General features: G+C 38.6%; 1 protein-coding gene across 14 annotated transcripts in view; it reads left to right on the forward strand.

The window, feature by feature from the left end:
• Positions 1 to 12,929, forward strand: part of STAG1 (stromal antigen 1) — a 338,918-nt gene that overhangs the window by 135,726 nt on the left and 190,263 nt on the right. For all 14 annotated transcript variants that reach the window (XM_036332484.1, XM_036332482.1, XM_036332487.1 and 11 more), the window contains one exon: positions 2,741 to 2,837. In XM_036332484.1, coding sequence (XP_036188377.1) covers positions 2,741 to 2,837 — 97 coding nt within the window. Of the gene's footprint in view, positions 1 to 2,740; positions 2,838 to 12,929 lie in introns of those variants that run through there.

Raw genomic sequence — 12,929 nt, forward strand, 5'->3', positions numbered from 1 at the left:
AAGATACAAATTATGAACAACAAACATGCATCTATCAACAAGTGAATCTAAGAATCAAGTGAATAAATAATCTGGTGATCATAATAGAATCAGGGACATAGAAAGGGAATGGACTGACTATTCTTGGGGGGGGAAAGGTGTGGGAGATGTGGGAAGAGACTGGACAAAAATCGTGCACCTTTGGATGGGGACAGTGGGTGGGGAGTGAGGGCGGAGGGTGGGGCGGGAACTGGGAGGAGGGGAGTTATGGGGGGAAAAAAGAGGAACAAATGTAATCATCTGAACAATAAAGATTTAATTAAAAAAAAGAATAAATGTACATTAAATCTTGGTAAAAATATATATATTTATATATATATTTGTATGCAGTTTTAGTATTTCTAATGCAAGCTCTTGCTCACTAGTCTTATTCAACATGTTTTGGGCTCTTCGTACATAACAGGTGAGATTAGAAATTGATATTATCACTTTGGAAACTAAAGAAAATTTGGTCACCATCTTCAGTGTGCCTTCATAATTGCTAGGCCTCATGTAGAAGTGGGGAAATGACTTTCTCCTTATTTTTGTGCCACTCTTTGTTACCTGTGTCACAAAGCATTTCTCCTTGGGTCCTGAGTCTCAGTCACTCTTGACTTGCTCTTTCCATTCTTATTAGCACTTACTACAATAGTTAGCCCATGTGGTTTGACACATTATTCAGTAGAGCTGAATATTGAACAGATACCATGCCATTCTTTTTCTTTTTACCCTCTCCCACAACCATAATATTCTTTCTTATTTTCTGTTTATTTTTAAAACAGTACCTTCTGGACACTAATGTGATGAGACAGAGAAACAGTGTTATGTATATCAGCAGTTAACAAAAAGTTCTCTTTGACATAGAAAAAGGGAATGTGGTTGCTCCTCAGTAGACTAGGTAATAAATTAAACAAGGTGTATTTTCAATCTGAATGGGTTAGATTAAATGGACTGACAATACCTAGTATTGGTGAGGATATGGAACACCCAATCTCATACATTGCTAAGATGTTATACATTGTTGGTGGAAGTGCAATTTAATATACCTGTTTTGGAAAATTATTTGGCATTATCTCCCAACCCTCAATGTACATATTTTCTCTATTAACAAGTCTGCTATTTGGTATATATACAAAAGAAAAATGTGTATGTCTATCAAAAGATGTGTACAGTTATATTCATAACAATTTTGTGATAGCCTAAAATGTAAACAACGCTCATGTTCATGAACAATAAAACTGTCATAAATTGTGGTATATTAATACAATGGATACTATGCAGCAACGCAAAAAAGGAATTACTGATAAACATAGTAATATGGCTGAATCTCTCTTTGATTGAAAGAAAGCAAACAAAAGATGATAGTGTTTATATGAATTTTAACAACATGTCAAATGTTAAGGAAAAATAATTAAACCATATGAGCTGGGGATAGTTACTGACCGGAAGGAAACTTGCGAGAACTGTTTCGGTTCTAGAAATGTTCATCTTTGTTATAGTTACATAGGTACATGTAGTATTTATCCAATTTCATCTAGGTATAACAAGATTTATGCATCTTATTGTATATAATTATACCTCAGTACAAAAACAGAAAAATTTTGTCTGATTTAAAACTTATTTTTACACATTTTCTCTCACCCAAGAAAATCCTCAACCAATTTTACCCACTAATATGCTAAGTGGAATCACATTAAATTTGCCTAACAACTTGGAGAAACTTTAATGATACAGTATTAAGCCTTTATTAGATTCAGATTTAGTGTATGATATGTGTTTAGGTAAGTTTTTATAATTTTCTTTATTAATACATATACCTTTTAAAAATGTATTCTTAGATATTTTTTGTGAACAGGCTATCATGTTTTTCACATATTGCAAGTATTAAAAAGTTATTTTGTACACTTATCCTTTGCCAACTACCTTAATTTTTTAAATTATTCATCTTTTGAGTCTGTTTAGTACAGACTAAATAGTTTTGTGTGTGTGTTTTTTAATCAACTTTAGGAGAGGAAAATTGTCTTTACCAGTATTTTACTGATTTTTTATAAATTGAATTATTTGATTTTTCTAAAATTAAGCCATCCTTACATTCCTGAAGAAAAATACATTTTGTTATATATAGTGTGTACTCTTTTTATGTACTAGTAGTAGTGGATTGGATTTTCTGATACTAAGAAAGTTTATATTTATGTATAGGTAAAATTAGTTTTTGTGTTATTTTTATAATGTGTTTTGGATATTAGTATCTATAGTTGCTAACTGTTGAATTCATGGGATTTTGAACAAATTTTTGAAAACTAGTGACTTTCAATTGTTTTATTAAAAATGAGGGAATCGCACCCCAGCTGGTTTGGCTTAATGGATAGAGCATCGGCCTGTGGACTGAAAGGTCCTGGGTTCGATTCCAGTCAAGGGCAAATGCCTTGTTGCGGGCTCCAACCCCAGTAGGGGGTGTGCAGGAGGTAGCCAATCATTGATTCTGTCTCATCATTGATGTTTCTATCTCTCTTCCTCTTCCTTCCTCTGTAAACCAATAAAAATATATTTTTAAAAAATGAGGGAATCTCTATTTTTATTTGGCTACAGAGAAATAATTTCAGGTAAGTAGTTATTTCTTTGTTTGAATAAACACACAGAGAGAACCACAAAGTGTTTTAAAAATTTATTTGCTCTAATACTTTTTTCTGAAATTTTCATTTTTATATTTTCTTTTCCACAGTCCGTGGTGGATGACTGGATTGAATCATATAAACAAGACAGGGACATCGCACTTCTGGATTTAATCAACTTTTTTATCCAGTGTTCAGGATGTCGAGGTACAGAATGTCGGAGTAAATGATGTACATTGAGCCTGTCAGTCCAGCAATGTCAATTTATTTCACCTTCCATTAGTCATACATAATTCATCATAGGATTACGTGCTAATTTTTTATGATAAAGAAGATTATTGTTAAAATTTTTAAGGATGTTTCATTTTGTTCTGGTTTAGCTTTGCTCCTGTGAAATAACATATTTCTAAATATTTTCAGCGCTAGCCAGTTTAGTTCAATAGATAGAGAGTTGGCCTTCGGACCTAAGGGACCTGGATTTAATTCTGGGCAAGGGCACATAACTTGGTTACAGGCTCCTCCCCAGCCTAGTCAGGGCTCATGTAGGAGACAACCAATTGATGTGTTTCTGTCTTTTTCTGTCTCTTCCACTCTCTCTAAAATCAATGGAAAAATATCCTCGGATGAGGATTAACAATAAAAAAAAATATTTTGAATTTTTGAAGGGAATCAGAAATTCATTTAAGGCAGCGGTTCTCAACCTGTGGGTTGTGACCCCTTTGGCGGTCGAACAACCCTTTCACAAGGGTCACCTAAGACCATCCTGCATATCAGATATTTACATTACGATTCATAACAGTAGAAACATTACAGTTATGAAGTAGCAACGAAAATAATTTTATGGTTGGGTCACAACATGAGGAGCTGTATTTAAGGGGCCAGAAGGTTGAGAACCATTGATTTAAGGAATTTATGAATTGAGCTTTTATAATTAATATTTACTGGTATTATTTGTACCTGTGCTCCATATCAGGAACTGCGCTAGTTGCTACCATTGGTTATATTGTTTGCTTGTCAGTATTTTCGTCTTGATTTTATCAATGAGGTACTTGAAGCTCAAAGAATTTGCTTAAGGTTATGTAAGTACCAGAATCGGGTTTTTTAAGTTTATAGTTGGTTGGAAATCTGTAGGAAGTTTGTTAAAATGAAGTTTTATTTTTATCATGTTAATGGTTAACTGATATTTTTCATCCTTAAAATAGATAAGTCTTAACAGATTATATTTTACATGGGTGAAATCATTTTGTAAATCAGCATTATTTTCTTTCCAGTAGAGAAAGAACAGTGATCGTTTATTGAGGTCACTAATCAAATTAATTTCTTAAAGGCTCTCATTTATGTTCAAGTTACAGCTCACCATATTGATATAAGTAGTTTAATAAATATTTACAGAGCACCTACCTTGTACTAAGTACTGTTCCTGAGCATACAATTGTTACCAAGAATCTCTACCTCCCCCCCACCCCCCAAGTCAATATTAGGGGATACAAAATTTTTTTTTAAATCCTCACCTGAGAATATGTTTTACCGATTTAAGAGAGAGAGAGAGAGAGAGAGAGGCGCATCTGTCAGTTGCCTCCTGTATGCACCCCCACCTGGGATTGAACCACAATCCTTGGTGCATAGGATGACACTTCAAACAGCTGAGCCACACCAGCCAGGGCAGGGGATTTGTAATTTTTAATGGAGGCTTTATTACAAGGAACAATGAGGGATATATACCAATAGTTCAGTAAAGTGCTCAGTGCCATCATAAGAGTAATAAAGTTGGTTACTATTTAGTGACTGGATATGTGCCGAGTTGTGTGTACTTTACGTACATTAGCTCATCCTAATATATAAAAACCCACGGTCCGTAATATCCAAAACAACCAAAGGCTCGACCAACCGGAAGGCACCACGACCCAACACTGACTGCTGAGGGGGCTGCGGATCAGGCCTGAAGAGAGGCCTGGAGGGAGAAGCAGGTTCTGATCCGTAGCTTCTGTGGCAGCTGTTGATCAGCACTTTCCTCTCTCTCGCTCCGCAGCCGCGCCTCTCTTTCTCTCGAGCCTGCGCTGGGGCTGCTGATCAGCCCCACCTCTCTGATCAGGCCCATTGATAGGCCCGGAGATGCTGACTGGCATAGAAACCAATCAATCAGAACCAAATCTGGGTGAAGTGCGAGGAGCCAATGGCTCCCTAGAAGGCGGAGCTTTTGTCACTGACTGGCATAGAAACTGACCAATCAGAATCCAATCTGAGTGAACTGCGAAGGCAGAAGCTAAGCTGGGGGCTGAGGAGGGGTTCAAGGGCAACAGCTATTTGATATAAGATGTAAGAAAGCAGTTCAATTTTTTAATGACTAGTTTGGCAGTATAGTGCATATGGCTGGCTATCAGTCCAGATATAGGGATTATGTATTTTTGTCTGCCAAGAGCATCTCCTCTTGATGAAAAAGGCCTTTTCCCCCGCTTAAGCAATCCTATCCTATATAATCTATCTCTATACTACTAAAAGGATAATATGCTAATAAGACCAAGTCGACCGGCCATCTTCTGGATGTCCGACTTCCTTCCGGACAAAGCCATGGTGGTGGGGGCTGAGGCAGAGGCTGTTAGGGGCGATCAGGCCAACAGGGGAGGGCAGTTGGGGGCGAGATCAGTCTGGCAGGGGAGGGCAGTTGCGGGTGAGATCATCCGGCAGGGGAGGGCATTTGGGGGCGAGATTAGGCCAGCAGGGGAGGGCAGTTAGGGGCGATCGGGCAGGTAGAGGCAGTTAGGGGTGATCAGGCCAGCAGGGGAAAGCAGTTAGGGTGAGATCAGGCCAGCAGGGAAGGGCAATTGGGGGTGATCAGGCAGGCAGAGGCAGTTGGGGGCGAGATCAGGCTGGCAGGGGAGGGCAGTTAGGGATGATCAGGCAGGCAGAGAGGTTAGGGGCAATCAGGCAGAGGCAATTAGGGGCAATCAGGCAGGCAGGCACATGAGCAGTTAGGAGCCAGCGGTCCCAGATTGCAAGAGGGATTCCACAGGGATCGGGCCTAAACCGGCAGTCAGACATCTCCCAAGGGGTCCCCGATTGGAGAGGGTGCAGGCTGGGCTGAGGGACCCCCTTCCTCTCCCCCCCCCCCAAATTTCGTGCACTGAGCCACTAGTTTAATATGAGTTCCTGATTTTATCAGGCAGATGTGATCTTTATTTTGTAGATCAGGAAACTGAGAATAAAGGGCTTAGATAAGTGTTTGGACATCATGCAGTTTGTAGATTCCAAATTCAAGATTCAGAGTTTGTCTCAATCTGTGATCTATATGCCCAACCACAGAACACTCTGGGAATTACAAGGAGGGATTCTCATCCAGCCCGGGCTCTCTGTGTATGTGAGGATATTTCTAAGAAAGTGCATCGGATAAGAAGAAACTGTGATGAGACTGAGGTTGAGTAAAAGAACATTAATGGGGAGAAGAAAGACCAAAGTTAACAACTTGTGCAAGCCTGAAGACAAAAAAGCACTGTACACTATAGGACATAAATTGAGTTTGTGGCTGAATCCAAGACCATAGAAATGGGTGAAGAGTTGCAAGAGATTAGGCTATGTGATAGAAAGGGAGTGTTAAATTTACAGCCTTTAAATGAGCAAGGCAAGCACCAAGTGATGTACTTTACATATTTTATCTAATTTAATCTATATGTGTCCTATTAGATTGTTTTTCTTTTCACTTTTCTCTTTTTTAAAAAAAAAACTTTATTGTTGAGAGTATTGCAGATGGTTCCCCATTCCCCCCTTCATCGGGTTCCTGCCCCACCCAGGTCTTCCCCCACCCTATTGTTTATGTCTATAGGTAATGCATATATGCATATGTTCTTTGGCTAATCTCTTCCCGCCTCCTCTTCACACACACACACCCCTTCCCTTTGAGATTAGTCAGTCTGTTCCATGTTTCCTTGCCTCTAGTTCTGTTTTATTCATCACTTTATTTTGTTCATTTATTTTGATTTTTAGATTCAATTGTTGATAGCTATGTATTTATTGCCATTTTATTGTTTATATTTTTTATCTTCTCCTTAAAGAATACCCTTCAGTATTTCATGTAATACTGGTTTGATGGTGATGAACTCCTTTAGCTTTTTCTTACCCGTGAGGCTCTTTATCTGACTTAAAATTCTAAATGATAACTTTGCTGGGTAGGGTAATTATGGTTGTAGGTCCTTGCTATTCGTCACTTTGAATATTTCTTGCCACTCCCTTCTGGCCTGTAAAGTTTCTGTGAGAAATTAGCTGACAGTTCTATGGGCACTACCTTGTATTTTCTAGGTGCAGTTGTGTGCATTAGGTTAAGATTGTTCAATAATTGTGTTAAAATATTTTATATTCTTCTCATTTATTATTTGCTTTTACAGTAAAATCTCGCATCATGATTGTAGATTTATATATTTCTTCTTGATTTCTCCTTGAACTCCTTTCCCCTCCCTTACCATCTTGTTCATGTCCTCACTTAACCCCTACCCTCTGCTATGTATTAGGTGCATGCAAATATTCAAATATATCTTATAACTAAAATATTTTGTTTATTTAATGTTCCTCTTTATCTCTGGCAAAGCTTTTTTCTGAAAGTCTCTTTATTTGAATATCATGACATAGAAGAACCTCAAAGGAATTGAGCTATATGTTGTTCCATGGATTTTTGACTTAACCTTTTCAATGTTTTTCCTTTCATTGTTTGTTTATCCTTACCTCTTAGATGCTTTTTGTAAACAACATATAGCTGGATTGTGTGCTGTGCCAGCACAGCCAAGGGTTCGGTGAGCCTGAGGGGCATGGCGAAGGATTAAAGAAAAGACAGACAAAGAGAATATAGCTGGGGCTCAGTGGATCTCCTGTGCCTGGATGAGGCCACAGAGAAGGATCCAGCCAGCAAGCCAAGGCTTTATTTTATAGTCAAAGAAAAATAAGGTAGTGGTCAACATAATTACAATGTTCTTGTGAGTTTCACTTGTTTTGGCAGCACTTGCTGCATCTCCCACAGCCCATTAGCTACCCAGGAAGGATCTAGGGTGCGGCCATAAGGTCAAGCTTAATTATGCTAAGAGGGCTTTGCCCTCTAAGCTGGGACTTGTTTGTGGCTCTGCACAGGTCAGTCCGAGGCTTAACGCTATACCCGCTCCCTACAGGATTGTATACTTTTTATTCAATCTGGATACTGCTTTAACTGTATCACTTAATTCTTTTTATATTTAATGTAGTCACTGGATATTTGGGTTTATGTTGAACCAGCTTAAGTTTTCTCTTTGTTTCTGCTGTTCTGCAGTTTGACTATATTATATTGTAGGTATAAAACATATTTCTTTGGCTTGGTATCTTTCATCAGTTGTGTCTTTAAATATTACTTCTTTTATTTCTCTTCTCCCTTAGTACCGGTCTTCTATGTACCTTTCTGTACTTTTTAATTTCTGGGCTGCTTTATACTTTTTCCCTATCTTCTAGTTCATGTACTCTTTTTTTTCACCTGTACCAGTCTGTTGCAGTTACTATTTTCATTTCTAGGAATTATAGCCACTTGGTTCTTAAAGAAGTCTATGGAATTGTTCCTTGTGAATATCCAGTGTTGTATTTTCCTTTTTTAATACAGTAGATTTATTTCTTTTATACTCTATCTCTGATCATTCTAATAAGTCTTTGTGGGTCTATTTTTGTGGCCTTTTTTTTTTTTTTTTGCTTGTTTTTTGGTATATTTACTTACTTTTTATTACAAGTTCTATATTTTCTCTTAAATTTATTTGAAGTCTGGAATAAATGTACATTTTTCTAGAGATGATTTAGCATTTGCTTGACAAGTGCCCAGTGACTCTACCAATCTAGGACCATTTGCAACTTGAATACAGTTTGAAGTTTTCTTGATAAGGTTTTGGGAATTTAAGATATTTGCAGGTGTACTAATTTTTTGAAATTAAATCTTTATTGTTCCGATTATTACAGTTGTCCCTCTTTTTCCCCCCATAGCTCCCCTCCACCCGGTTCCCCTCCCACCCTCTGCCCTCCCCCCCCTCCCCCACTGTCCTCATTCATAGGTGCACGATTTTTGTCCAGTCTTTTTCCGCATCCTCTACACCCCTTTCGCCCCCAAGAATAGTCAGTCCACTACCTTTCTATGCCCCTGATTCTATTGTAATCACCAGTTTATTCGGATCATCAGATTATTTATTCACTTGATTCTTAGATTCACTTGTTGATAGATGTGTATTTGTTGTTCATAATTTGTATCTTTACCTTTTTCTTCTTCTTCCTCTTCTTAAAGGATACCTTTCAGCATTTCATATAATACTGGTTTAGTGGTGATGAACCCCTTTAGCTTTTCTTTATCGGTGAAGCTCTTTGTCTGACCTTCAATTCTGAATGACAGCTTTGCTGGATAAAGTAATCTTGGTTGTAGGTTCTTGGTATTCATCACTTTGAATATTTCTTGTCACTCCCTTCTGGCCTGCAAAGTTTCTGTTGAGAAATCAGCTGACAGTTGTATGGGTACTCCCTTGTAGGTAATTGACAGTCTTTCTCTTGCTGCTTTTAAGATTCTCTCTTTGTCTTTTGCTCTTGGCATTTTAATTATGATGTGTCTTGGTGTGGTCCTCTTTGGATTCCTTTTGTTTGGGGTTCTCTGCGCTTCCTGGACCTGTAAGTCTATTTCTTTCACCAGGTAGGGGAAGTTTTCTGTCATTATTTCTTCAAATAGGTTTTCAATATCTTGCTCTCTCTCATCTTCTGGCACCCCTATAATTCGGATGTTGGTGCGCTTGAAGCTGTCCCAGAGGCTTCTTACACTATCTTTGAATTTTTGGGTTCTTTTTTCATTTTGCTTTTCCAGTTGGTTGTTTTTTGTTTCTTCGTATTTCAAATCTTTGACTTGATTCTTGCGCTCCTCTGGTCTGCTGTTGGGTGTCTGTATAATATTCTTTATTTCAGTCAGTGTATGCTTAATTTCTAGTTGGTCCTTTATCACAACATCGAGGGTCTCACTAGATTTCTTGAGGGTCTCATTAAGTTTATCAGCGGTTTCTAGAACATTCTTGAAAAACCTTAAAAGTGTGGTTTTGAACTCTATATCCAGTAGTTTGCTTTCCTCCATTTCTGTCATTTGTGTCCTGTTTCTTTGTCTCGGCATATTTTATGCTTCGCTGTTCGATAAAGTGGCTTTCAGTGCTAAGTGTCCTATAGGGCCCAGTGGCTCAGCCTCCCCAATTACCTGAGGTAGACACTCTTGGTGCATCCCTTTGTGGGCTTTGTGCACAGTCTTGTTGTAGTTAAGCCTTGATTGTTGTAGGTAACACTGGGAGGAATTGACCTCCAGGCCAATTGTCTGTGAGAATCAGCCGTGTGTATGGTGGGAGAACTTCTGTGCTGAAGACACCCTTATGGGGCAAGACTTGCTTCAGTGGGGCTTTGGTGCTCACTGAGTCTGCCCCCTGAGTGTGTCCCTTATAGATCTGAGGAGTTGTAATTGGATGGTCCCACTGTGACCACTAGGTACACTGGCTCTTGGATCTAAAGAGGTGCTAATCTAGCCTCTGCCTGAGGCTACCCAGCAGAAGCCAGCTGTAAAGCAGTGCAAGTTGCCGTGGGGTCTCGGGCCAGCTGCAGTTTGTTAAGTAATTTTCAGATTACAAAGGGCCTGGCCTTTCATATGCAAAATCCTCCGTGCAGGGCTTGGTTGGGGCGGGGTCCCAGGGGATCAACAGGGCGGGCAGAGCGAGCAGTATGGCTGCTCTCAGTCCTGCCCTCAGAGGCCCCAGCAATTGCTGGGAGCGCCTCCGAGAGAAAGCTGCCCTCAAGTTCCGACCAACGCCAGACAGTCCAGTTTCTCCCGTATGAGTCTGGGTCCCCAGAGACTCGCCCGGAACTGGAGCTCAGAGCTTGAGACTCCCTCCCGATTGAAAAAGACAATCATGTCCTCAGCCGCCAGCCCTCTCCGCATGCACCTCCGCACCTTTGTATTTTACTTCCGCACCTCACCTCCTGAATCTCGGTATGCTTTTCTCTTTCCTTCTAGTTGTAGAATTTCCACTCAGCCAGCCTTCCTGTGGTTCTGGATGATGTCCGTTCCGTCTTTTAGTTGTATTTTTGAAGTGGTTGTGTGAGGCAGCAATCTCCGGTGTTTACCTATGCCGCCATCTTGGTTTCTCCCAGGTGTACCATTTTTGATTATTACTTCTTAGGTACATTTATCTTCCTCTACACAGGACCAAAAAATCCCCTTTATTTGTATTCCACAGAGTATAAGGCGTTAGATTTACTGCTGGTTTAACCTTAACTTAGAGATGAAATCCTTTGAGCCCCCGCTTCATGAATGAGTTGTTTCTCTTAGAACCCTATACCTCAGAACTCACAATTCATTCATGTGTAGGTTTACCAAGTGTTATTAGAGAAAAAGTTATTTCACTGCTCCTTCTATATTTTAGGTTTCTGCTTTTAGTTAGTTATTATCCCAGTAACTTCTTACTACTTCATAGTGTTTCACTTTTCAAAGTGAATTTCTAATTTTAATTAGAATTTCAGGAATAGCATTTATGTAAATAATATTGGTTACCATATTATCATAACAGAACTTGTATATATCAGTTCAAATGATTTCTTCCCTTGGATAGTGTGAGAAAGGGCTCGTGTGTCCACATTTCAAGTGACAGACTCAGAAACAGAAGCATGGCGAAAATACTTTTAATAACATTCTCGAGAGCAGGCTTCCATTTTACAGGCACACATGTGGAGCAGGAAACATAGCCTCTTTATTTAGTCCCTCCTCAGGTTCCTCATTGGCTGAGTACGATGAGGTCACCTATTTCCTCATACGTTGCCCAGGTCTTGCTGTCTCCCATTGGGCCATTTAAAAATATTGGGCTGAGGTTTTTCTAGCTACCTCTACCTCCCCTGTCTAGCTGAGGCAGACACCTCAGGGGATTCCACCATGTTGGCCCATGTGCACAGTTCGTTGTTCCTCTTCTCTCCTCCTTACATTCTGGGGAAATTCAGTAAGTTCCATCAAAAGCTGACCATGCTGGAGATGGATCACAGAGGTCCATTTCCTACAATAGTGTGTGTGTGTATGTGTGTGTGTGTGTGTGTGTGTATAAGCATAACTCATAATTTTGAAGCTTCCACACGTCGGGCATATTTTGCATTTTTATATTTTATGTTATTGTAAGTCAATATCTGCTTTAATGGACTATGAATTTCTTGGGACTAGTAAAAAGTCTTAGTATCTTATTATTCTGATGTTTCCAGAAGCGCTCATGAATATCGACATATACAGTACTATTTTAGGTAGAGTGAAGTGAAAAACCACAGATAATCCTGATGGGTCTGTCATTTAGGAAAAATTGTGAGATATGCAAAGAACAGGATAAAATTATTAAAATAAGAGAATGGAACATGAAATATTTTGGAATATTTTATCCTCCTATTCATAATGGTTTTCTTTTCTCCAGAGTTGTATATATTATTCTTTAAAAATATTACAGGAACCACACAAATATAGTCAACTGATTTTTAAAAATAAAGATTCAAAGGCAATTAAATTGAGAAATAATCTTTTTTTTTTAATTATGCTCGAACAATTGGATGTCCATAAGTAAAAAAGGAACTTAAACACAGGTCTTACCCCTTTACAGAAAAATTAACTTATTGTGTAAAATGCAAAACCATAAACTTCTAAGAGAAAATGTAGGAGGATGTCTGCTTGACCTTGTGTTTATTGATGAGGTTTTTAGATATAACAAGCGAGAGAGCACAATCCATGAAAGAACAAATTGTCAAGTTGGGCTTTATTAAAATTAAAAGTTTTGTGCTCTGTAAAACAAGCTTAAGAAAATGAAAAGATAGCCTGGGAGAAAATATTTGCAAAGTATATATGATAAAGGATTTGTATTCAAATAGACTAAGAACTCTTAAAAGCTCAGACACCTCACTAAAGAAGGGATAGAGATGGCAAATAAGATATGAATAGGTGCCCAGCGTTGTGATTAGATCAATGCAAATTAAAGTAACAAGATATCACTACTTGGCTATTAGAATGGCTAAAATCCAAAACACTGACAATACCAATTACTGCCACGGATGTGAAGCTGCAGGAATTTAATTATTGATGGGAATGCAAAATAGCATAGCCACTTTGGAAAACAGTCTGACAGCTTCTTACACAGCTTACTATAAAATCCAGCAATTACATGCTTTTAGGTGTTTACCCAAATGATTTGAAACTTATATACACACAAAAAACTGCATGTTACTGTTTATAGTAATTATATTATTCTTGCCCCAAACTGGAAGCAACAAAGA

The sequence above is a fragment of the Myotis myotis genome, unplaced genomic scaffold (assembly GCF_014108235.1).
Source record: "Myotis myotis isolate mMyoMyo1 unplaced genomic scaffold, mMyoMyo1.p scaffold_m19_p_13, whole genome shotgun sequence".
Taxonomy (NCBI): domain Eukaryota; kingdom Metazoa; phylum Chordata; class Mammalia; order Chiroptera; family Vespertilionidae; genus Myotis; species Myotis myotis.